The sequence below is a fragment of the Monodelphis domestica genome, chromosome 5 (assembly GCF_027887165.1).
Source record: "Monodelphis domestica isolate mMonDom1 chromosome 5, mMonDom1.pri, whole genome shotgun sequence".
Taxonomy (NCBI): domain Eukaryota; kingdom Metazoa; phylum Chordata; class Mammalia; order Didelphimorphia; family Didelphidae; genus Monodelphis; species Monodelphis domestica.
This window is the reverse complement of record NC_077231.1, coordinates 193784084-193810598: the sequence shown is the minus strand read 5'-3', so window position 1 is coordinate 193810598 and position 26515 is coordinate 193784084. Positions and strand designations below refer to the sequence as shown.

The window sequence follows — 26515 nt, the reverse complement described above, 5'->3', positions numbered from 1 at the left end:
ATATTAAATAAATATGTATAGCACCATTGTAAAAAACTGGAAACAAAGTAGATGCCCATCTACTTTATTTTTTATCTTCTCTTCATCATATCTTTTCACTTGCATTATATTCCTAATTTTATTTCCTGATTGTTCCTTTTTTGTTCTGTCTGGGGAAAAAGGTTCTAAAATGCCTTGTGTTCACTTTTCTTTCATATTTCTATGTTCTTTTCTTGGTGTCTTCTCTTTTTCTCTCTATTTTTATACTCTCTCCACTTAAATCTCCATCATGCACAAGTGTCTTTGTGCACACTCATCTATACACCATAGATGAAAATGCACAAAGATAATCATCATCCTCGGTTACCGAGAGACTACTACTACTACTACTTAGAAATACAATTAACAAAGAAATCATTGATGAATGGAGGCAATGTTGTATGATGGAAGTTACTCTTTCTCCTAAGTTACAAGGTCCAGTTTGTCTTTGCTATGATAAATTTTTATTTTTAGGACAATTTTATCATCTGAGCTGCCTTGGGGACTCATACATCTCACCTGCTACAATATGGTTTTGTTCAGGGAAGTGTAAACTTTCATTGAGAAGGTGGTCTTAGTTGCCCTCATTTGTCAAGGGAGGTGGACTGGCTAAGAAAGTGAGTCCATAATGTATGGATTTCCCCTAGACTAAACCCATTATAAGATTATCATTCCCTTTTAGACATACTCCCTTCCCCAGGTGGGTGTGCTCTTTAATAGTACCATATCCTTTCCTTTTCTGAGAACTTAGATACTTTAACATTTTGTGTAGATATATCAAACATGGATACTACTTTATTATCTTTTGTACCTTTAAGAATAATGTAGTTTTTCCCTTGATATCTTTTAATCATATCAAATGTTACTGTTTTCTGTAATGAAATCATGATTACTGGTCTTGAATGAAAAATAATTTATTAAGTACCTATTATGCACCAAGTACTCTGATAAGTGCTGGAGACATAAGTAGAAGTAAAATTATACAATTTTTGCTCTCAGGGAGCTCACACTCTAATGGGGGGGGGGGAGAGATAGCAATATAAAAGAGTTCAGCTACAGGTTAGAAGAAAAAGTCCAGAAGTTCTAAAGCTTCAACCCTGGGTAAATGACAGTGCTTAGGGTGTACTAGCAGGTCAGATGACAATATTTTTAGGGATCCAGTGGGCTTAGTAACAGAGTAAATGATAAGGTTCAGTGGTCTTTCTTCTCCTTTGGAAGTAGTATAATAGGTAATTCCAAAATCATCCAAGTTATGTAAACAGTCATATTGCTTTTCTTCCTAGGGTCTTGGGGGATGAATAGAAATAAGGCAGGAAGTAAGGGTTATCCAATCAGTGATTCTTCTTCCTTAGCTGGCCCTGCTTTTTTCAATTGTCCTGAGACATAATAGATTCTACAGAACATTTTGTTGAATTCTTCTTTCTAATCTCTTCTGCTACACTTCTCCATTTGATGGGTAAATAAATACTTTTGATATTCATGGTCATGAATGTTATTTATTGTTTGTTCTGATTGCTAATTGTTTTTTCCTTTTAGTGTCCCCTCTTAAATTTTTCTTTGCTTTCACAGAAAGACAAGGAATCTTTTCAAAACAAATAATTTATAATTAAAGTGGTCTGATTTTATTCCTGTGCTTTCTCCTTTCAACACAAATCCCCAGTCACTAATTCTTACACTTTTTTCTTTTTAATCAACCTTTTATGATCTTCCCCCAAGAGTAATATTTTTAGCTCACCAACTCTGCTATCCCTTTTAAATCTTATTTTTCCCTCTCTTTGATCCTACATTTATCACTGTTGAATTTAGTATAATCTACATTAAACTGTATGTGTGTGTGTATGAATGTGTGTATTTATGCTTCTTTGCCAGAATCAAATAAAAGTGGTCTCATGCAATGCTCACTTCCCTTACTCCCATCTCCACATCTATATTCTCTTCTATTATACCCTAGCTATGAGAAATAGGTCATTCCTCCTCTTTTTCTATTTCTTTCCTATTTATATTGATGTTTTAATAATAGAATATTATTGTACCTGAAGAAATGGGGGATATGTTTAAGTCAGAGAAACATAGACATATTTGCATTAATTAATAGATATTTTCAAAATAGATTTTAATTGATATCTTTTGTTTTTATATCATCAACATTTCCCAGTGAATCTTTTCTCTTGGCCCCCTCACAGACTATTCTTATTACACAGAATAAAGAAGTAAAAATTTATTAAAATTAACTTATACACTGAAACAACGTAACATAATGTTCCACATCTATAGCCCTCGCCTCTAAAAAGAGGATAGTATCTTCCCATATCTAATCTTTGAGACTTAGTGTAGTCATTTTACTTTTACATTTCCTTCCTTTAAAGAAAAAAAGTAAAAATATTTAAAAAATTGTATTGACATCTCTTACTTTTTACATCACTGGAATTCCCCCTAACATCTCTCTCCTATCCCAGAAAGCCATATTATATAACAAATATTTTTATTAATTTTTTTTCCACAAACTTATGAGATGACACTTGTTTTAGTAAGTCAGAGTCTAGCACAATGTGGTTTAGAAAGATTCCCAACAATAAAAAAGAATGTCATTTTCAAAATAAGATATCCATGTGAATTCGTCAAACAATAGGTCAAAGAAAAGCCTTCAAACAAAGTGGTGAGTCATACATATTTGTTAATAGATATGGAGGGTTTTAGAGTGGCAATTCTAAATTTAGAGGGTCAGAAATTAAAAAGGGTTATTCTTTAGGAGCCTTTAAGGTAAATTATTGATCTGTGCAGATTATGCAAATATTAAAATATTTTTAAAGAAAAAAATCAGCAAGATAAATTCATGGAATAAGTTTGAAAGTGTATGTAGAGTTTCATGTGTCTGGACCTCTCACTTCTGCAAGAGTAGGGTTGGGAGTGTCTTCTCATTTATCTTCTGTGGAATTGTTCCTTATAACTTTGGATCATTAACTTGATTTGTTTTGTGGTTGTTCATTCTACTACCTTGTAGCTATTGTGTGCATAGCTTCTAGTGTAACCGCAAAAATGTGGGTTTCCAAGACTGTGAATTGCCAAAACTGTAAAGGTTTTGGCCAAACTGTAAAGATAATTTTTAGTGTCTTGATTTATAATAAAAATAAGTGGTCGCTATGGGAAAATTCCCCAATATGAAAATACCCAAGTCAGCTGGGTTTTATGAAGATTTTAATTAATATAAATGAAGGAATTAAGGGAAGAGGGAGAGAGAGAGAGAGAAAGAGAAAATCGTAGAAGGGGCCTAGGCCAAATGGCTTAGGCCTGAGCCTTAAGGGAGAGGGAGTCAGTCTTTATCACTCACCACAAGATCGTCTTCAAGCTGGGTTCTTCCACTCTGAACAGAAATTAGCCTCTGAACTGAATTAAAATTGTAACTAAATTCAATTGACCTCCTTTTAAAGAGAATTTTCTCTTATGTCACCTCCCCTAATTTTTCACATCTACCAATCATAGTAGACGCTTTTTCCCAGGACTGCCCATTCTTAGTTCTCACCACTCTTTAGTTCTCATGTAAGGGGCTGTCCAGCAGCCCTTACAAGAAAGGAAATATAGAAGATTGACCCTTGGGGGAAGGGCTGAAGCTGAGGGGATGTATAAAAAGGAGCCAGACACCAACGCAATATTAACAATCAGCGAGCTGCACAGATCAAGCTCCAGTTATCTAACTTCACAAGGACATGAGGCAGTTAGATAACCTTAAATCAACAACACGGGAGTAAGCAATGAGTATAGAGATTAGCTGAGAGAAAAGCCATTGATCACTTAGAGCCAGTGCTCTGAGCACGGATCATTCCGGCTTGAGGATAGGAGATTAAGAAGGAAAGGTCTTTCATAGAGATAAAGGAAATTCCATGAGAAAGCTGTTCTTGGCCAGAGGCCAAGCTCCAGGAAGGAGAGAGACAGGTGAAAGGATAATAAGGGGTTAGCTTGCTGTGAGCTGCTGTATTTATTGGCATTGAGATGCAAAGGTACGTAATACATATTAATGAAGACACAGTGGATTGCCATTGGTTCAGTTGTAAGTAAAATTACGACAAGGCAGAGACGCGGATGGTCTCAGCCAGGTGAGCACAAAGAAACCTGAGTTTGCGCCTAAACCTTGGGAATGTTGGGATCAAAGGTCAATGCCTTTCTTGCCATGCACAGGACTGAGCATGCGCTTTTCTACGACAATCCTTACAGATTATTTCCCCTGTGCATACACAGGTGTGGACTGTTACATCTCACCTTCTCTGGGTAGATTATATCTTCAGAGTACTTCACATCTCTTTTGTTAAGCTTGCCTTTTGTAAGTTGCTTGACCTTTTAGTGATTAATTTAACCTTTATAGATAGTTAGCACCTTTTTGTATTAGATCTAAAAATAGACCTAGTGTAAGGTTCTAGCTTTACTATAAGTATGAGCTAGAGACTTTTCATTGTTTCATCAGGAGTTTACAACTATATCTTCCCTAAGGCACTGTCTGAGCAGGGTGGAGTAATTTTAAAAGTTCTCAATACATTCCATTGTTACAATAGGGGAATAGCTTAACCAAATCTTCTAAGGTATATTCTGAGCAATTTTAAGATTCACACTAGGCTTTTCTTACTTTACTCTGCATCAGATCATGCAAGTCTCTCTATGCTTCTCTGTATCCATCTTATTTGTGGTTTCATAGATGAATTCCATTAAATTTATGTACCACTGATTGTTTAGCTATTCCCTAATCAATGAGCATCATTCTTGTTTCTAGTTCTTTGCTATTAAAACAAATGGTGCTAGGAATTATTATGGTTTATGTAAGATTGTTCTTTTTATCATGCCACCTTGGAGTATATACCTAGTGGTGGAATCTCTGTGTTAGAATATGGACATTTTAGAAACTTTATTGGCATAATTCCAAATTTTTTCCAAATAGTTTGTACTATTTAACACTTCTACCAACAGTGAATATGTGTAACTATCAATCTGTAGCTCATTCAATGCTATTTCCATCTATTGCCATCTTTGCTCATTTGCCGAATATGAGGCAAAACCATAGTTAGTTAATTTTACATTTCTTATTGGTGATTTGGAGCAATGTTTCATATAGTTGTAATAGCTTGTAATTATTCTTTTAAGAATCATTTATTCATATCTTTAACCATGATCCACTAGGGAATAGATTTCATTTTTTTGTTGTTGTTGTTTCTAATAGTTGCCTGTGCATCTTGGATCTCATACCCATATCCGAGGTGTTTGCTATAAAGGATTTTTCCTATTCATTCATTTTCTTTTCCTAGTAATTTGTATGATTTTCATACAAAAAGCTTCTTCCTTCCTTCCTTCCTTCCTTCCTTCCTTCCTTCCTTCCTTCCTTCCTTCCTTCCTTCCTTCCTTCCTTCCTTCCTTCCTTCCTTCCTTCCTTCCTTCCTTCCTTCCTTCCTTCCTTCCTTTCTTTCTTTCTTTCTTTCTTTCTTTCTTTCTTTCTTTCTTTCTTTCTTTCTTTCTTTCTTTCTTTCTTTCTTTCTTTCTTTCTTTCTTTCTTTCTTTCTTTCTTTCTTTCTTACCTCCCTCCCTCCCTCCCTGCCTTCCTCCCTCCCTCCCCTGGCTTTCTATTCTACTAACAACTTTAAGACAAAAGGTCAAGGGCTAGGCAAATTGGATTAAGTGACTTGTTCAGAGTCATAGAGATAGGAAGTGTTTTAGTTCTAATTTTAACCCAGGTTCTCCCGACTTTGGACCTGGTGCTTTTTCCACTGAACCATCTATCTGCCCCATAAAGAAACGTTTTAATTATTTATGCTTTGAAATTGACTCTAATCCCAGTTTGGCTAAGAATTCAGCACCCTAGCCAGAGCTATGAAAAGTGCTCCTAGTTCTTTTCTAAATTAAAAAAAATGTAATCTTTAATATCAAATCACATATCCATTTTGAATTTATTATGGAATATAATTTAAAATGCACCAAATTTAAATACTGCCACTGATTTTCAGTTTTTTCAGCACCACTTGTCAAATAATAATTTTTTTGCTAGATAAATTTGTTTGGGAATTAATTTTATAGGGAATGGTGGCATATGGGAGAGGAGTATTGAATCAGCCCTTTGAAGATTATTGTTCTCTGGTGTTAATTCACTTTTACCTTGAATGAGTTTTATTTTCCAGTGGATTTTCAGGTATTCTTGCTTTACATTTGGGGCATAGCTTTCCTCCTCTTCCCCCTTTTCCTTCTCTTTAAAGGAGTCCAGAAAAAAGTGAACAATCTGTGATTTTGCTGGTAATATGACTCTCAAGCCTCAATAAGCATGCATTACATGCCTATTATGTGACATTCATGCTAAGTAATCAGAATTACTTAGGTTAAAGTTCTTGTGCTTTGGAAATTTTAATTCTAGCAGAGGAGACATGTTCACATTGAAGTCTATACAGAATAGATGCAAAATTGAATAGAGAAAAGTTTTGGGAAGCAGAACACTAGTGATAGGTTGAGAATCAGAAATGAATTAAGATCAAGTTAAATAGCAGCAGGTGGAATAACTTCAGGGTGATTATGATGATGTAAAAATGTTTAGGGACTCTAGAACTCTGATGAGTACAGAGGACTTGTGAGAATTTACTAATTTACTAATGTGAATCTTTGAGGTTACAACTCAACTCTACTCTTTGAATTAAGAATAAGGCCCTGGACTTATCTGGATAAGGGGGACTCATGCACACTCTGGGAGGACACCAGAAGCCTTGGGCCTCACTGGCACCCAGAGATGCTTGCCTTTTGACCCAAGCAACCCCTGGCATCCGGAAGAAGGCCTTTTGATCTGTATTGAGACCAAGTCTGACAAGTCGGTGAGACTCAGAAAGTGACATCATTAAAAGATGTAAGTTTGGGTCCAGAAACAAAGGAGAGAGGAGGCCTTGTGAATCTTAAAAACTGCTCAGACTCTACCTTAGAAGATTTGGTTAATTTATTCCCTTATTGTAACAAATGAAGGTACTTGATCAGGAATGTATTGGGAATTTTAACATTACTCCACCCATACTTAAGCATTCTTTAGGGGAAGATAAAGTTGTAAACTCCTTACTGAACAATGAAAAGTCCCCAACTCATACTTATAGTGAAGCAAAAACCCTAAGCTAGGTCTATTTTTAGATTTAATACAAAAGGGTGCTAAGTACCTATGAAGGTTAAATTAATCACTAAAAGGTCAAGCAACTTACAAAAGGCAAGCTTAACAAAACTGGTGTGAAGTTTTAGTCTACCCAGAGAAGGTGAGAACAAAAGAAGGTGTGAACTAAGATGGTCAGTCCTGGGGAAAATGTCTACTGTGATTGGTAGATGTGAAAATTTAGGGGAGGTGACATAAGAGAAATTTCTCTTTAAAAGGAGCTGGCTCTCTGAACTTAGGGGAGTTGGAGTTCATGGTTGGAGTTTGGAATTACTTGGAGGAGCTGGGTCTCTGAACTCAATTCAGGAGTTGAGGATTTCAGTGAAGGACTGGAGTTTTGCTTGGGACAAATCTTGTGGTGAATGCTATAAGACTGACTAGTCTCTCTTAAAGCTCAGGCCTAGGCCATTTTGTCCTAGGCCCTTCCTACTATTTCCTCTTACTCTATCTCTCTCCCTTCCCTTAATTCCTTCATTTGTATTCATTAAAATCTCTATAAAAACCCAGCTGACTTGGGTATTTCATTTTTCGGAATTTTCCCATGGCGACCACTTATTTTTGATTTAAATCAAGACACTAAAAATTATCTTTACAGTTTGGCTGAAACCTTCACAGTTTTGGCAATTCACAGTCTTGAAAACTATATTTTCGCGGTCACAGCCTTGAGAAAGTCCCAGCAGTTGAGCACTGGCTAAGGAAGCCCTGGCTCACCGTAGGTCTAGCTGAGAAGCTGGCACAGCTGGTGGGGGTAGGTTTGTAAAGGGAACAGCTGGTAGTATATAAATGGTGCCTTTTCTTCTAACTCACTTTTTATTATTTAATAAATAATTATAAATTATGATACAGTCTCCTGAGAATTTTAATCTTAATAGGACAGACACAAAATGAAGTTTGCTTCTGCCTGAGATGCATTTGTAGACATGGTTGATGATTTGTTTTGCTGGACTATACTTAGGAAAGTCAGTATTAGTGATATAAAAAAATAAAGAATGTTACTAATATATTTAAAAAGGTAAAAAAAGCTTAAGTCAAGAGAAACTGAGAAGTTGTCCAATTTTCTTGCTCTCTGTGCTGGAGACATAACATTTCTTTGAGCAAGTTAAAATTTGGCTCTCAATCCTTCCCTGAAATAAGATAGGCACTTAATAAAATATTAAAAATATTGTATATTAAGAGACTCCTATTATGTTATGACTTTTCTATATTTAAACAGAATAGAAATATTAATAAGCTTCTGGACAATTGTTTTATAAAATGCATGAGTAGGTAATGAAATGGATCAGTGCAAATATAACCACTCCTGGGGAAAAATATTCATAATTCCTGCAGAGGTTCTGTCTACTAAAGGTGGATAATTAAACCAGAAAGGTCCCATGAAAGTTGTTGGTCCAGAATATTAATTACCCAGTTTCTGAAGAATTAGGCTTTTGTGTTTCCTTATCTGAACAATTCTGCTTGGAAATTCATTATTCCCAGAATTGAAAAGGGATTAGGAAAGTTTCCCTAATAATAATTGTCTCTATCAAACTAGATTACTGCATCTACCAGTTCATATTTATTTATCACTTGTATTTTGCTTTTCTATTCTTGCTCATTACTTTTACATTTTGCCTGTTTATGACTGAGTGATAGTGGCCATATTGTGAAAATTCCTTGATGACAGGAAGTTAATCCTAAGAAAAAAATGTGGATGATTATAATGATATTTTGACTAAAAGCTCATATAATTACATAATGATTTATTTAATTTTTTAATGCAGAAAAATGACAGATCAAAGAGAGGAGATAACCGATACAGGAAAAACGGATACTCCCGAAAGAGTGGAAGATGTGGAGAAGGGAAGAAAGTCAAAGGAAGAGGAGGCCCAAGAGGGTTATAGTGGTGCCCATAGAGAAAGTAAAGTGCGGAAAGGATCAAGGAAAAAAACCTTAGAGAGACCTCATTCAAAGCAAAGATTGAAAAAGAGAGACAGTTCCTTGAAGGAGGACATGCAATTGAAGAGAAGGGTGAGCTCAGAGGAAGAGAAGTCGGATGAAGGGCAATCGAGTGTTGATTTCCCTGCATCTTATTTAACCCAAATAAAGGCCATAAAGGATGCTTTGAAGACGACAGTGGCCGATAATACAGCCATAGGTATTCTTTCCTTTACCCTGTTTCACCTATTTTCACAGTCATTTCCTTTCTTTAGGTTTCTTTTTCAGTTGTAAGAGGAAGGGCTTGGGCTAGGTGATCTTTATTCTCTTCCAGCACTGTTATATTCTTTTGTATTATGAAAAATCTTTACTTGAATCAACATAGAATTTCTTCATTTTTGCAAAGAATTGGAAGCAAAACAACTTGCCCATTTCATAGTGTAATGGTAGCAAAAGTGATTCAATTACTCTGCACCAATTTCATTCTCATAAATGATGATCATATTACTGACTTCACAAGTAAGAATCTTCCTTCTGGCACCACAACACAGAATTGCTTCTGGCCAGTAGTTGTCAGCAAAGTGCCCAGCTTTTGTAATCTCTTTCTGAGCAGTTGCCTAACCTCCTGATTGTTTCTGGCTTGAGCTCCCAAAGCTGCCCCTCTGCCTGTTGCTGCTGCCTCCACTGCCCACTCAGGGTATTTTCTCTGTATGTGCCTGTGCCAACTCCAGTTTCACAAACTTTTCCTGCCATAATAAATAAAAGTCTTGGAGATTTTATACTAAATTTATAAGTATTTATTAGTAAAGAGAAAGAAAAAAAGAAACAAGAGTTTTATCACCCAACTGCCAAAGTCTCTGGCCATGGTTGCATGTCTTACTTCTTGGATTCCCAGCCTGGAATGGTCCCCTGGCTGGCCCAAATGCTGAACAGACCAAAGATGGCTTATGTAGCTAAACACCAGGACGGCTTGCCTTGCCTGAGAGAGAGCCCCTTTCACAAGGCAAAAAATGGCTGAAAGACCTAGTTACTGCTTGTCCTGACCCGCCTGTTTGGCCCATGGCAGTACACATGCCCAGCTTTTGCTTGGACAGTTTGGGTCATTGGTTCTGATGTCCAGTCATGTAATCACCCCTCACTACCACCGCCAGGTCAGAGGCCACTTGAGGAGGACCATTCAGGAGTTAGAAACTGCCCTGCCCTGCTGTGTCCTCCCTTAATGCGCATGTGCCAACTATGACTTATATTCTCATGGTCATTTCCCACACGGTTGACCTCCTAAATTGTCCCAGGCTGGAAAAATATCTCACTAGGTCATCTTGTTGGTTCTGTTGCTCTAAAACTCGATTTGTGGAATTATTTTAAAGTTGTTTAGAGTGCAATACTGGGAGAGTTTGGCAGGGTTACTGCCTGCCCACCATCTCGACTCCACCAGTATAATATCTTGATATTTCAATATATTTCAACAAAGTGGAAGAATACTTTTGGACCTATATCCCCAAAATCTTGAAAGCCAAAGAAATCTTCAAACAAAATGCTTCAAAAGCACTTGGAAAGGTGTTGAAAGGGGAATCACAATTGTCATTTCTCTTCTTATTGGGAATATCACAAAAACTTCAAATAGACTCAAATCTTTCAGTATCACTGACTCTGATTTCTATTTAACAAGTATTCAAACAAATTGTTATAAGTTAAAAACACCAGCTCCTTCATTCCCCAAATTTTATTTCAAGTAATATTTCAAAAAATAATTTTGAAAATAATGTCTTATAATAATAATCATAATAAAATTAAAATAATAGCTAATATTTATATAGCACCCACTATGTGCTAAATGTGCAGTGTGCCAAATGCTTTACAAAATATTATCTCATTTGATCCTTATAGCAACTCTGGGAGGTAGGTGCAATTATTATCCCTTTTTTGTAGGTGATAAAATGAAGCAAACATAAATAAAGTGATTTCATTCCTCTTAGAATTTAGGGACAAAACAAAGGCATTTACAAAGTCTTGGCTTTTCCTAATTTTTTAGAAGAAAAACCTTTCAGGCTCTGTCAAGTATGGTATTTCATTAAAATAACATTACTGGGCAGCTAAAAAGCATAAATGGATTGAGTGCTGGACTTAAGAGTATAGCAGATTTCCATTTAAATCCCATCTGAAGATATTCACTAACTATGTCACTTACTTCTCAGCCTCAGTTTTCTTTGTAAAACAAAGATAACAATAGCATCTATTTTTCAGGGGTTTCGTGAAGATCAAATGAGATAATGTGAAAATTTTTTGCCAGCCTTTTAGCACAATCTAAGTGCTAGTTATTAGCATTATCAATAAAATATTTACCTTCAAAAAAGAAATTTTCTCTTTTTAGTTTTTTAGGATAGTCCCTTTAAGACTCCCTAACATTTGCCACTATAGGGATAAAGGAATTTAAAATTAGACTAATATTTTAAAGGAAGAGGACAAATGGAGGTAGCAGATGCCTGTAAGGTAAGATTTTTTTCCATTGCAAGAATAAGTGCCTAGATTTGACGTATCCCATTTGTATAGAATATTAGTCATTTTCCAATTCTTTTCACATATGAGGTTACCTTTTCCCTTCTTTGCCTTTATAACTGTTTCCAGTGCTGAATCTCCTAACCTCTTAAGAGGTATAATTGAATAAATTATATAAATCGGGAATTGACAAACTTTACAAAGTACTATGATGTTTCTTACAATTTTTCTTTCTGATATGGGATGGGAAGGGACAAGATGGACATTTTCAGAAATATGGAGCTTTAGGGATGAGAATATGGCTCATGTCAGTTCTTACAGTCAATGAGAACTAGTGGTAATTCTTGTAAGTGGCAGAGACAAAAGGAATGGCAATAGCCACTTACCTAAAACCATCCCTTGTGTGTTCTTTGGTATAGACTGAAGTTGATGACTTTCTAGCATGAAGTGATAAATTCTCCACCTCCCTCATCTTTTTACAGTGAAAGTTGTGCTTGTTCCTGTCGAACAGATGATTACGTTTACTTATAAACTTGGTGTATTGTTACGACAACTCAAGGAACAGTTTTCAACTCTCTTAAACATACCAACTAAACATCTACAATTCATTTTTGAAGGTAAGTGCTGAGAACTATTGAGATTCATCTAGATTTTTCAGGTAAAAAAATAAAGTTTTGTTAGTTTTAGGATAAAAATTATTTAGTAGTAGTATATGCTTTAGATCATAAATGTACTTAACCTTTTGTTGATGTCAGTATCATTTTCAGAGTAGGTTTGCTTAGGTTTTGCTAGAGGAATGAGAAAAACTCCTATTGAAGTTATATTAGGTATATGTGAGATTTGATCTGAAACTTTGCAAATATACTTAAAGTGCACTAAAATAACCAAGTAACATTTTCATAAGGCTGTGCCTAGTTAACTTAAATATTTTCATTAAAATTTTTAATTTTTTCATCTATAAACTTACAACCAAGACATTTTCAAGGGAACATGGTCTTTTTTGTGTATACATCTGCTATACTAAAAAAGTTGCTTCAGATAACCAAATCTTTGGTCTCAGTGTTTTTATATAGTTTTTACATCTTACATAGTTTTTACATCTGCAGTGCTGTCAGTTACTTGGTATCTTATTCTGTATAGTCATTGATATTAAAAAAAAAACTTAAAAAAAAAGATTGGAGCCTTGGAGTTCAAGTGAGGGGTGACTAAAATCGAGCACTTTGGTTTTTGAGAATTTAGCAGTTTTTTAGTAAAAAAATTATATTCAAATAGTAAATTTCATGGCCTAGCCAGTCAGATGTCCAATAAAAACATAAGAAAAGTAACTTTAATGTGAAAAATACTTATTGTACATATATCCTAAATTAATTGATAATTATTGAATGCTATGACTCCAATACTATAGTAAGAAGGAAAGGAAATAAGCATTTATATTATAACACCTACTATATATTAGTCGTTGTACCAAGCGCTTTACAGATATTATCTTATTTAATCCTTATAGCAACTCTGCAAGGGAGGTAGTATTATTGTCTGAATTTTACAGTTGAGTAAACTAAGGCAGACAGAAATTAAGTGACTTGGTCAAAGTTCCATAGCTAGTAAATGCCTGAGGATCTATTTAAATCCTGATTTCAAGCCTTGTCCTCTGTCTACTGTGCCATCTAGCTACTTCCAGTAAGAATTGTAGGACCCCTATCTTTAAGAGCTTATAATATAGTTGAGGATGAGAAGGGATCTAGGAAAGGACAGCCAGGACAGTAGATTAGAGAAAGTGCATGGTTAACATTGTTAAATACTGCAGAAATGTAAGGTGGGTTAGATTGAGAAAGAGCTATTATATTTGATAAAAAAGTTTTAGGCAATCTTTAAATTAGAATGATGATTTCAGGAGAGCCAGATTGCAGAAGACTCAGAAAGGAATAGATACACAGTGAGAGTATCAGGTATAGACTACATGCTTGAATAGTTTGATAGTAAAAGGGAGAGATAGTAATTATGGAATTGTAGATCTGGAGCTGAAAGGGATCTTAGAAGCCATTAAGTCCAATACCCTCATTTTACAAATGAGGAAACTGAGGCACAGAAAAGTTAAATGGCTGATTCAAGTTTTGTACAGCTAGTAAGTGACTGAGGAAAGATTGCAATTTAAGACAGATTCCAAACCCTGAAGTCTATCTTACTGTGCCATCTAGGAGTTGCTAGGTTAGTAAGTTTTGGGGGACTGGGTAGATGGAGATAGGTTTTAGTCCTGGGAGTTCATTTTAAAAAATGAGTTTTTAATTAATATATCCTGCTTTTTATTTCATCGTAGTTATACTAAGGATCTCTCTTGAAACTCTTTCCAGAGAGCCTTCCCATATAATAAATAGTATTTTTGGGTCAAGAACCCTCTCCATCCCAGCATAACTGATTTTTAAAAAAATCTGAAAGCATATTCTGTATGTAACAACTATGGGCTTAACACCACCAAATGGGTGGGTTACAAGTATCCTCTAATATCTTATCACTTGAGTCTAGATTGATGTTTATAATTTTATTACATTTACTGTCAGATTTTTGGTGTGTGGTTCTTTCCATGTTACCATTTATGTTGTTGTGGTTACTGTGTATTTTTTTTTAACTCTGCTTACTCCACTCTTATTAGTTCATATAGATCTTTCCTTATCATTTCTTGTAACACAGTAATATTCATTACATTTATGTGCCATAAATTGTTTATCCATTCCCCAACCAATGGATATCTATTTTGTTTCTAATTCTTAACTCTCACAAAAAGTGCTTCTATAAATATTTTGGAGTATATGGGTACCTTTTATTTACTTCCTTTGTGAATCTTAAAACTGCTCAGACTGTACCTTAGAAGATTTGGTTAAGCTATTCCCCATTTTAAACAATTGAGGTACCTTATCATTTCTTGTAACACAGTAATATTCATTACATTTATGTGCCAGGAATGTATTGGGAACTTTAAAATTACTACACCCTGCTCAGACAGTGCCTTAGAGGAAGATATAGTTGTAAACTCCTTACTGAACAATGATAAGTCCCCAACTTATAATAAAAGCTAGAACCTTAAGCTAGGTCTATTTTTAGATCTAATACAAAAGGGTGCTAAGTGTACCTATAAAGGTTAAATTAATCACTAAAAGGTCAGGCAACTTACAAAGAGCAAGCTTAGCAAAGAGATGTGAAATACTCAGAAGATATAATCTACCCAGAGAAGGTGGGAACTAAAGAAGATGTCAACTAAGAATGGTCAGTCCTGGGGAAAACATCTACTGTGATTGGTAGATGTGAAAATTTAGGGGAGGTGACATAAGAGAAATTTCTCTTTAAAAGGAGCTGGCTCTCTGAACTTAGGGGGAGTTCAGAGTAGTTGGAGTTTCAGAGTTAGTGTGGAGGAGCTGACTCTCTGAACTTAGTTGGAGTTTTGCTTGGGACAAATCTTGTGGTGAGTGGATAAAAGACTGACTAGTCTCTCTTAAAGCTCAGGCCTAGGCCATTTTGGCCTAGGCCCTTCCTACTATTTTCTCTTACTCTGTCTCTCTCCCTTCCCTTAATTCCTTCATTTGTATTCATTAAAATCTCCATAAAAACCCAGCTGACTTGGGTATTTTCATATTTGGGAATTTTCCCATGGTGACCACTTATTTTTAATATAAATCAAGACACTAAAAATTATCTTTACAGTTTGGCCGAAACCTTCACAGTTTGGCAATTCACAGTCCTGAAACCCACATTTTCACAGTCACACCTTGGGGTATAAGCCCATTAAGGAAGTCTCTGATTCAAAGGGTATGGATATTTTAGTCATTTTATTGCACAAATCCAAATTACTTTCCAAAATGGTCATGCCATTTCATAGCTCCACCAAGACCATTATATTGGTTTGCTTATCATTCCACAACTTCTCCAACAGTGAATATTCCCATTCTTTGAGGATAGGGTATGAGATGAAACCTCAAGATTATTTGACATAATTTTTCTCAGGTTTTTGGTGCATTCTTTCATGTGATTGTGAATGCTTTGCAATTCTTTTTTTGAGAACTTCATATCCTTTGGCCACATATTTATTGGGGAATGGCCATTGGTTTTATATATATATATATATATATATGTGTGTGTGTGTGTGTGTATGTGTGTGTGTGTGTGTGTGTGTGTGTGTGTAAGTTGTTAATATATCTTGGATATCTTATCAGAAAAAATTGATGCAAAGATTTTTTCACATTTGGTCATTTCCCTTCTTTTCCTTGGCTCATTAATTTTGTCTTTGTAGAAGCTTTTCAGTTTCAAGTAATCAAAGTTATCCATTTTATCTTTGTCAATTGTCTCTAACTCTTATTTAGCTAAGAAAATATTTCCTACTGTAAGGGTAAATTTAGGGGTTGAGATTGAATATAAATTTATTTGGTTGCCAGGGATTAATTCAAATCCCAAATAAAATACTCAAGTCAGTTTGGAAATTTTATGGTGGTTTAATTAATATAGAGGGAAGCAATTAAGAAGAGAGAGGGGAAAGGGTATAGGATTTCTCTGACCTAGCTTGTGCCAGGGGGAGTTCAAAGACCTCTGCCACGAGGCCTCCTCAGAAGATTAGGGGCTTCCTAAGAGGGTAGTATTTTGGAAGGTAAAGGAAAAAGGAATCAGCCTAGACTTTGAGAGAGCTCAGAGAAGATGCCTCACCTGACCTACAATATTAAGCTTCTCCCAGTTACTGTATCAAGGATGCTCACCGCCAAACCCAGACAATAGCTGCAGTCATGCCAAGATGCCAAGATGCTCAGCACGCTGCCACCAGCCACCTCTCTGCTGCCAGAGCCAGAGCCACCTCTCCACGAAAAGAGGCCAGAGAGAGGAAGTGATGCAAAATATATAGACCGTTTTTACATCACTTCCTGGATCTTACATGTACCAATGGTAGCTTAAGCTTGACTTAGGACAGCCCTGGGGGTCTGTCAGTTGTTTCTGATTTGTCATTTGCTAGCACATGTCTGTCATAGGCCATCCGTCTCAACATTTAATCCTTAAGTAGGGGTGTAGGCATTCCTGCTTTGTTATACTAAGCAGGGTGGAGTAAATCTAAAATTTACACTATCCATCGCTATGAGATGTATATGATCTATTTTTCTTTTAATTTTTTAATATTATGATCTTTATTATCAACATTGTGTGTCCATTTAGAATGGATTGTAGAATATATTAGGTGTTGATCTAGGCCTAATTTCTCCCAGACTGTGTGCCAGTTTTCCCAGCAGATTTTATCAAATGAGGAGCTTTTTCTAAGTAATTTATGTTTTCAGTCTTATCAAATATTGGGTTATTGGATTCTCTTGTTTCTGATTTCCCCTTGTCTAGTTTATTATAGCCCTTTTTAGTTCACATCTTGAGTTTAATTGGTCCAACCTGTCACATTTTAGACATTTCCCCTACTGTGTCTTTTAATATATGTGTGTGTGTGTGTGTGTGTGTGTGTGTGTGTGTGAGAATTTTTCGTTCATTTTGGTAAAGGTTTTTCTTTCTAAAGATAATTTTATTTTGAGGGGTTTCAGTAATTTTGATTCTTTCTAGAATTTATTTTGTTGGGTTTTGGGGTTAAAGACAAAGTCAGTAAGAATTGATTAAATAAAAATTAAATAAAATTGATCATGTGCCATGTACTGTAAAGGAAAGGGAAAAGTATTTTCTTCACTCAAGGACTTCCAAAATGTAGATAATCACAGATGAAGGCACTGAGATTAAGGGGAACTGGATGAGGCTTTCTCATAGAAAATAAGACATTAGCTGAGACTTGAAAGAACCCATGGAAGACAGGGTGGCGATGAGAAGGGACAGAGTGCTGTTCCTGGAGAAGCCAGGGGAAACTCCTAGAGTCAGGAGAGCATCCTGTACAAGGAATAGCAAGGAGGTGGAGGTCACTGGATTTCAAAATATGGGAAATTGGTCAGTAACCATTTCTTAAGAGTCTGCTATGTGCCAGGCATTGTCCGAAGTGCAAGAGATCCAATGTGAAAAAGAATCAAGTCCCTAGATTGCAGAATAACTGGAGAAAAAGTCTAAGGAAACTCAAAAGAGTGACATCCAGAAGTTAACTTCCTTTATGACCTCACTCCTTTTTTTTCTTTTCAGAGCCTAGAATATACACTGTGTTGTCTTTTTTCCTTACTTTAACTGTAACATTAGCCTGAGAGAAAGAAAATTAAATGAGTTGAGTAAATATTGTCAGTCAGCTATGAAATTCTGTGATTCTATAAATGGAGTTTGTACCTTAACCAACTCAAGAAATATTCATCAAGTGCCTACTGAAAACAAGTCTTTGGGGATCAAAAGCCTCTGCCTTTCATAAACTACTATTCTACTGAGGCAGAGATTCCTTATAGACTTATTGTTCAGGGAGTATGGACGAATTTAGCCTGAAGACAGAGCCGAATGATTTATATCTTCATGAAAGATGAAGGTTTGAGAGGGAGAAGTGACATGTGAGTAAAAGATCTGATAAAAGTCACTAGGTTGTATTTTAACTAGTGTTGGACTCGAAGATAATTGAATACAGGCTGAAGCCCAGATGTAGGGCTGAGTTCTTTCTGTAGGATGCTGACAGCATGATCTGACTGCTCTCTCAGGATGATATAAACAAGAATGTGGTTTATTTCATCAACTCTTTCCCCAAACCTGACCTGCAAAGGTCTCTTCGGTCCCAACAAAGTTGGGCTACGCTCACTGCACTCTATCTGCCTAAAATATTCATAACTATCTACTACAGCTGGTCCACTGTAAACAGGAACCCAGTTCAGTTTGTCAGATAGGATAGCTTACAGGCCAAAGGCCTGAGCTCAGATGGTCTGCTTAGGCTCTGTTTAGGCTAGATATTTTCAGGTCCTTGCAGCTCACACACAACAGATGATCCAGATGGGAATTGATGTTACTGATTTCAGTATAAGAGAAGGTCTCTAGATATCAGGAAGCTCCAAATCTGTCAGAAACCTCCTGTAACCCGATCCAAAATGGCCACAGGAAGTAAGCTTCTGCTCTGCCTAGTGTCCAAAGATCAACAGGCCCCCACGGAATCTGAGTGTCTCTTTTTATGCACTCCTTCCATTCCAGAATGGGAGCCCATATGGTTCCAGGCGTGTGCCAAGCTGCTTTCCAAGGTCCTTACATGCTCAAACCCTTTGCAAATCCTTATCCCCTCTATTCTATTTTAATAGAAGCCAGTCAGTTTTGGACAGAATTTGCTAGATATCACCTTAATAGGAATTAGAATATGAATAATCAATGCACATAATAGAATGATAGTCATTTTGGGACATGGACATTTTTTATTATTTTAAGTGCTCATCAGGGTATACAATTGTTTTATCTTTGATTATATGACATATTGTTTATCATAAAACTGTATTTTTATTGTCTAGAATCTCTGCTTTCTGTAAATCAAAATATGGTGGGTTTTCTGAAGTAGGATAGGATAGAAAGCCAAAATCTAGAAAGATATTACAGTAAGAAATGACATATGGATGTTTCATGATAACACATTAGTGACACTATTGTGAAATACCATTCAAAGCAAATTTACATGGGGTATTCCTCAACAGACTACCTTGCCATCATCAGTTTTATGGTGCAGTTTCCAGAAGTGTATTATAAGAAAAAAAAGTATGAACTACTTACATTGTGTTTGATTTTTTAAAAAAGTATAATATAATTCCACAATCAGATGTAGGCCTTCCTATCCCCATAACAAAATTGATATAACATATTTGGTTTTTTATCATACTTATAATCTATTCTCTTTTAAGGAAAAGCTGTAAAACCTACGGAAACCTTAATTCATCTTGGAGTTCAGCCAAATGATAATGTAAAATTGGAATTAGTTTCCTTAAATCCAACTCGTTATCCAATCAAACCATTGTATCGAAAAATTCAAGGTGTTCATGATGTCATAACAGTCAGAGTACAATCTGGTAATTTATTTGATTTTCTTTAAATGTATGTTTTACAATCCTTTTAAGAAATGCCAGCTTTAAACTCACTATTATGAATTGTTTATCCACCCTTGGTTTTTACCTGTGTAGGTACTAAACTTTATCAAGATATAACTGTTGAGATTGAAAGAATTGACTTTAAGAAGCCATTTCTGGGTGGATTCAGACATAAAGTAACAGGAATAGAGTATCATAATGCAGGGACACAAACAGTTCCCAAAAAAGTGCCTGAAAAGCTCAACATCTTTTCTAGAGAAACCCAGGTAAAGTTCGCAACTTTCCAACTCTCTAGGTTATCAGTAGAGCCAACTACATTGTTACATAATTGTCAGAAATTAAATTTGATAGAAGTAACCATGTGTGGAGAGCATTATGATCAGAAACAAATATAAAAGTGGACTGAAAGATAAGTGGGCTGGAACAAAATCTTGTTTAGTTTAACATATTAATATATCAGACATGAATTTTAAATTAATCAAAATATTTCTAGTAAACAGAGACTACCTTAGGACAGTGATGGCAAACCTTTTAGAGACTGAGTGCCCAAACCACACCCTCATGCTGCATGTGAGCCACCCCCTTACCCAGATAGGGGAGGGAGGAAGTGCTCCCATTGACTCCATTGGCAGAGGGTGAGTGAAGTGAGGAATGTCCTTAGTCCAGGTGGAGAGGGGGTGGGAAGAAGCCCCCGCCAGGCACACATGCTATAGGTTTGCCAACACAGTCCTAGGACTTCAGCCTTCTAGTTAATTTTAATATGGTATATGTTTTTATTCTAGACAATCAGTGAGAGAAAAAAGCTTGTAGCAACTACAAGTAGAACGTCTACCCAGATGACTAAAATTGGCGTGTATGTGTCTAATATGACTGATAAACTGCTAACTCCAGGAGAATATTTTACAGCAGCCCAGTACCATGCAAAAAGATTGGCAGCGGTGAGTTCTTTTTGTTAGTATGCATGGATGAATTAAAATTAAATGAATTAATTAAAATGCTAGATTATATGCTTGCTATTTTTTATGTCCTTCATTTTTTTAAATTAAAAAGTTTTTTTTTTAATTTAAAGACCCTTACCTTCCATCTTAAGATCAATATTGTGTATTGGCTCCAAGATAAAAGAGCAGTAAGGGCCAGGTAATGTTGGTTAAGTGTCTTGTCTGGGTTCACACAGCTAGGAAGTATCTAAGATCAGATCTGAACTCAGGATCTCCCATCTCTGGGCCTGGCTCTCTATCCACTGAACCATTGAGCTGCCCTGTCTTATAATATTTTAGAGCATCCCATAGGGTAAGCCCTGAGGAGCTGACTATAGCAAATTCTGGGCTCTCTTTGGGTCTGTCATAGTAAGGAAAGGAGCAGGAAAACATTTTTGCCCTTAACCTATGGTACATTCTGCCACAAATTCAATCTCTACTGTGGGAAGATTGCTTATGTGTGGCTGGAGTAAAAACAGGGAAGGTAATAAATTTGGGGAGCACGCATGGCCTGGGCACACCCAGGGGCAGCTTGGCTCTGGTGCTGCAGATCTGCTGACATTTTCCAGTGATGTCATTGTGCCTGCTCATCTTCACTAGAACTGTAGCTTCCATTGGATACTTCTTTGCCAGACAGCTTAGCCCTTGACTGTGTGCTGCTCTGCCTAGTAGTGCTACTCTGTTGGACTAACTGCCACATGAAGTGGCAGAGACTGTGCCAGATGCTGCCAGGCTCACCTACACTGGTCAGTAGTGGCGGAGTCTCACCGCTTCCATCATCTGGTTTCAGCTGAGATTTCTTTTTCACATTAAGAATGTGAACTTCACAGCCCTTTAAGCAATTGGAAGCTGTTTAGGAAAACAGCGGTCCTCAGTCATAGAGTGACCTGGCTTGTTAGTGACCTGGCTCTTTCCCCTCAGTCTCAGCTGTGAATAAGGCTTCCTCTCTCCCAAGCAGGGGACACTGAATTTTTTATTTTATTTTCTAATTTTTGATAGATTTTAAAAAATCACCTTCATTTATGAATATATCTTTCCCTTTCCCCTGCCCAGCATGCCGTCCCCAGGGGGATTATAGGGATGTTCCCCTACAATAGTAGTGGCACTATTAATTGGTTATGGTCTTTCAAAAAGTAACATACCTGCCATTATGTAATGAGAGGCACAAAACGGTGTGGAATTTATCCAGTGATTTCAATCGCCCTTAAGATGTTATTGACAATAAAAAGGGAAATGTTTATGCAAAATGTTCATAATAGCATTGTTAACAACAGCAAAAACTTGACATGACATGTGTGTCCAACTATAAAATAATTTGTTAAACAATTTATGACATTCTAACATAACAAGATATTGTTCCAAAAGAAATGGCAAATGAGAAGAAAACAAAAGCCACATTGGAAGATTTATATAAGCTGACAAGCCTGAAGAAAGCAGTCAGCACATTAATACTAATGATAGCTGCATAATAGAATATAGACATAAAATAACATAGATATAATATAGACATAATAGAATAGACCTAAACTAACAGGGATAGAATATCATAATGCAGGGACACAAACAGTACCCAAAAAAGTGCCAGATTCATGGAAAGAATGCTGAAAGAGCTGAATTCAAATGACAGTTCCCCCACTGGCTCATTGTAATGATGGGACAATCTACCTCTAGACTTCATCTGCTTCCTCGTTTCCAAAACGAGAGGAGGTATGGAAAGTCAAAGATGATTCTAACATTTTAGTTTGAAGAGAATTATTTGTTAGTTAAGTAAGAGTTTATTAGGAAATAGAGTTAACTAGTATTAGTAGATTTATAAGAGAGAGATGAATAAATTGGGTTTCTTTAAATCTGAATGGAATATCAGAGATGGATTATGGGTAAAAGAGAATTTTCCCAAGGTGCTTTGAGAGTCAGTTAATCCAATGGACTTCACTCTTTGGGCTAACCCTGTTCTGAAAGGAGGTCCTAAGAGCTGCTTGGTGAGATTGGAAAAAAAATTCAATTTTTTACATTTAAAATTCATCTATCATGTTGGACAAGTGAAGGAGATTATTAGGTGCAATACCAGTGCAAGACCCAGCAGGGTTGCTGTGCGAGTGGAGAAAGGCTGTGGAGATTCTAAGCTATATTTTTCATCTAGTCAGCAAGGAAGAGAAACTTAACTTATTCTTCTCATTTATAAGTTTATAATTTAGGATAGTGTGGTTGGATAAGTATTTTGTGGTTTTAGATAAGTTGGGAAGAGAGGATAGCCTCAACTCTGAGGAAGAAGCCTATCCTTGTGGATCAGATTTAGTTGGGTGGTTCTAGTAAGATTTATTAGTTTAGGGACCTATGTATTATAATAATTTCCTTTCTACCTGTTTCCTTTTACTATCCCTTCTTTTAGTTTTTTTTTTATCCACAATAAAAAAAATATATTTTTATATACTGGCCTGAGCCTGAATTCTTTAGACTCCCCTGAGAAGCCATCTTTCTCAACAGTCAAACCAACAGCCTGCCTACACAGGACACAATTATTGGTAATACCATATAATACCAATAATCTATAAGGATTAGGAAACCCTTACAAGAAGTTAATGACAACAGAATAGAAAGAAATAGCCCGCCTTCCCCATGACTTCTCATTATGGCTCCCATGCCCTCTAGAATTCCTTTCTGTTCTTGTATTACTAGAGACAGCCCTATGAGATGTTAAGACAATTTTATCTTATTTTTATCTTTATGTAGAAATATTTACTTCAAAAGAAATACACAAATATACTTACTCCTGTAACATGTGGGAGGCATAGTCCTCCTCCTTCCCTGTACTGCCTCTGTCTCTGAGAGGGAAAAGGGATTAGGCTCATAACTTAGCTCAGTGCCAATAGACCACATTCCCAGTTCCAAGGCCAAAAGTTCCCTGGAGATTGAGTTCAGGCACCTTGGCTTGTGAGGGCCTCCGTGCCAGGCTGGCTGGCTGGCCGAAGCACCTTACCAGTGAATCTAGCACTGTAATGAGCAAGCTCTGCACCTGAGGCAAGTGGACAATGAGAGGTAGCCTTACCCAGAGGTCCACCACCAGAGAAAGCTCTTTTTGTAGTGGCAAAGAACTGAAAAATTAAGAGACACTGATCACCTGGAGAAAAGGTGAACCAATGACTGTAAGTGAATATTATGGAATATTATTGCCCTATAAGAAATGCAGGGATGATTTAGAGAAACTGGGGGAGACTTGTATAAACTGATGAAGACTGAGCTGAGCAGAACTAAAGCAGTTTATCCTCAAAATCAATATTATAAAAATGCACAATTTTGAAAGACTTAGGAATTTTGATCAGTGAAATAATTGACAGTGATTACAGAGGACTGATGAAGAAGAATGTTGGCCACTTCATGATAGAGAGATGATGGATTAATACCCAGAATCAGAAAAGCATTTTTTCTACTTGGCCAACATGGAAATGTGTTTTGCTTATCTATGCCTATGTGAAGAAACCTTTCCTCCTTCTCCTCTCTCCCTTCCTCCCTCCCTTCCTCCCTCCCTCCCTTCCTCCCTTCCTCCCTCCCTACCTCCCTCCCTCCCTCCTTCCCTTCCTCCCTCCCTCCCTCCCTCCCTTTCTTCCTTCCTTTCTCCCTCCCTCCCTCCCTCCCTCCCTCCCTCCCTCCCTCCCTCCCTCCCTCCCTTTCTTCCTTCCTTCCTCCCTCCCTCCCTCCCTACCTCCCTCCCTCCCTCCCTCCCTCCCTCCCTCCCTCCCTCTCTTCCTCCCTCCCTCTCTTCCTTCCTCCCTTCCTTCCTCCCTCCCTCCCTCCCTCCCTCCCTCCCTCCCTTCCTTCCTTCCTTCCTTCCTTCCTTCCTTCCTTCCTTCCTTCCTTCCTTCCTTCCTTCCTTCCTTCCTTCCTTCCTTCCTTCCTTCCTTCCTTCCTTCCTTCCTTCCTTCCTTCCTTCCTTCCTTCCTTCCTTCCTTCCTTCCTTCCTCCTTTCCTCCCTCCCTCTCTCCCTCCCTTCCTCCCTCCCTCCCTCCCTCCCTCCCTCCCTCCCTCCCTCCCTCCCTCCCTCTCTTCCTTCCACCCTTCCTTCCTTCCTTCCTTCCTTCCTTCCTTCCTTCCTTCCTTCCTTCCTTCCTTCCTTCCTTCCTTCCTTCCTTCCTTCCTTCCTTCCTTCCTTCCTTCCTTCCTTCCTTCCTTCCTTCCTTCCTTCCTTCCTTCCTTCCTTCCTCCCTCCCTCCCTCTCTCCCTCCCTTCCTCCCTCCCTCCCTCCCTCCCTCCCTCCCTCTCTTCCTTCCACCCTTCCTTCCTTCCTTCCTTCCTTCCTTCCTTCCTTCCTTCCTTCCTTCCTTCCTTCCTTCCTTCCTTCCTTCCTTCCTTCCTTCCTTCCTTCCTTCCTTCCTTCCTTCCTTCCTTCCTTCCTTCCTCCTTCTTCCTTCCTTCCTTTAAACTTTTTTAATGCACGTTCCATGTTTTCTGATTCTTTTGTATATGGGAACTTCATGGTTCCTAGAAGAGTTTTAGACACATTTTAAATGTTTATTTAATATTTATTAATTGATTGTTTCTCTCTTTCACTTCAATTATTCTTTTCTAACCACTCTCTACTACTATGTACTTAATTCTAGAGCCTTATTTTAATCCTAGTCTAAGTAAAACAATGTTAGGAAGGAGTATTCATTCATTTTAAAGGCACGTGTGAATGACTCTTGAATTATATAATATTATGGATTATTCCCACTACTTACTTCTCTTGAATAGCAGAGACAATTAAGATAATTGACAATAGGTTCCTTTTTTCCTTTTACATGTAGATAATAGTGCTCCAAAAATATTACCGACGGTGGCATGCCATAAATGTGGTAGCAAGATTAAGAGAACAAAAAAGATTGAGGTTAGAGTGGGAAGAACAAGAAAGATTAAGAAAGGAGAGGCTAAAGCAAGAGTGGCTGCGAAGAGATTATGAACGGAGAGTAAATCCATACTCAGCTGATGACTTTGAACTTCTTTTTCATTCCTTGGAACGTAAGTTTAATTTAATGTAGGCTCTGTATATAATTCTTCTTTTACATTTTCATGATAGGATGATCATGCATTCTCTAAACTGTTAAGTGGGTTATATATGTTCCATTCCAGAAAAAAGTTCTTTTGTTTTGTGTATGTTTAACATTTTGAAAATTGCAAACTTAAAAACCAGTAACAAAAACAAGTAACTAAGTATGAAAAATCAGGAATAAATTTGTATGTAAAACCTTAGCACTCATCAAGAACCAGACAAATTAATAATCAAGGAAAAACGGTTGTTTTTCCTCTGAAGGTCTTTCCAAAGACCTTCCACTTTTAACTTTATTTTCTTTAAATGTCTTTATGTATACACATGTATTTGTATATATATCCACATTTTTGCTATTCAGTCATTTTCAGCCCCATCTGATTTGTTTCTTGGGTTTCTTGGCAGAGATTCTGTAGTGGTTTGACATTTCCTTCTCCAGGTTATTTTACAGATGAGGATACTGGAGCAAAAAGAGTTAAGTGATTTGCCTGAAGTCACACAGCTACTAAGTGTCTGACTCCAGGGCCGGTAGTCTATCTGCCATGCCATCTACCTGCCCATATATATAATATGTATAAAGTTCTGATACTGGCCTCAATTCATATTACTTTGTATATTTCCTCCCATAATTCCTTGTACACTTCATACTATTTTATTTTGATGTCACAAAGGTATTTTATTCAGATACTAACATTTAATCAGCTATTCAGTCATCAGACCCATATGTTGCTCCTGATTTTTTGCAGTTACAATTGAAACAAATATGAACATTTTCATGCAGATATGCCTTTTTTTTCCTTTTTAAAAGTTTTTTTTTTTTGGGATAAATTCCTCACCATGATAGAATAAATTCCTTGTCTCTTCCTTTCTGAAAGGAGTGATCAGTTTTATAGTTTTTGTTGAATATTGCCATAATGCTCTATTTGCTTCAATCTAAAGATTCACCAATGATGTATCAGAG

At 36.8% G+C, this 26515-nt stretch overlaps 1 protein-coding gene across 6 annotated transcripts in view; it reads left to right on the top strand.

The window, feature by feature from the left end:
• The window catches only part of IQUB (IQ motif and ubiquitin domain containing), a 116165-nt gene that overhangs the window by 22589 nt on the left and 67061 nt on the right, over positions 1–26515 (top strand). For all 6 annotated transcript variants that reach the window (XM_007504226.3, XM_007504225.3, XM_056799645.1 and 3 more), the window contains 6 exons: positions 8929–9302; positions 12061–12195; positions 19375–19539; positions 19651–19823; positions 20340–20495; positions 25316–25526. In XM_007504226.3, coding sequence (XP_007504288.1) covers positions 8933–9302; positions 12061–12195; positions 19375–19539; positions 19651–19823; positions 20340–20495; positions 25316–25526 — 1210 coding nt within the window. In that variant the 5' untranslated portion in view covers positions 8929–8932. The remainder of the gene's footprint in view (positions 1–8928; positions 9303–12060; positions 12196–19374; positions 19540–19650; positions 19824–20339; positions 20496–25315; positions 25527–26515) is intronic.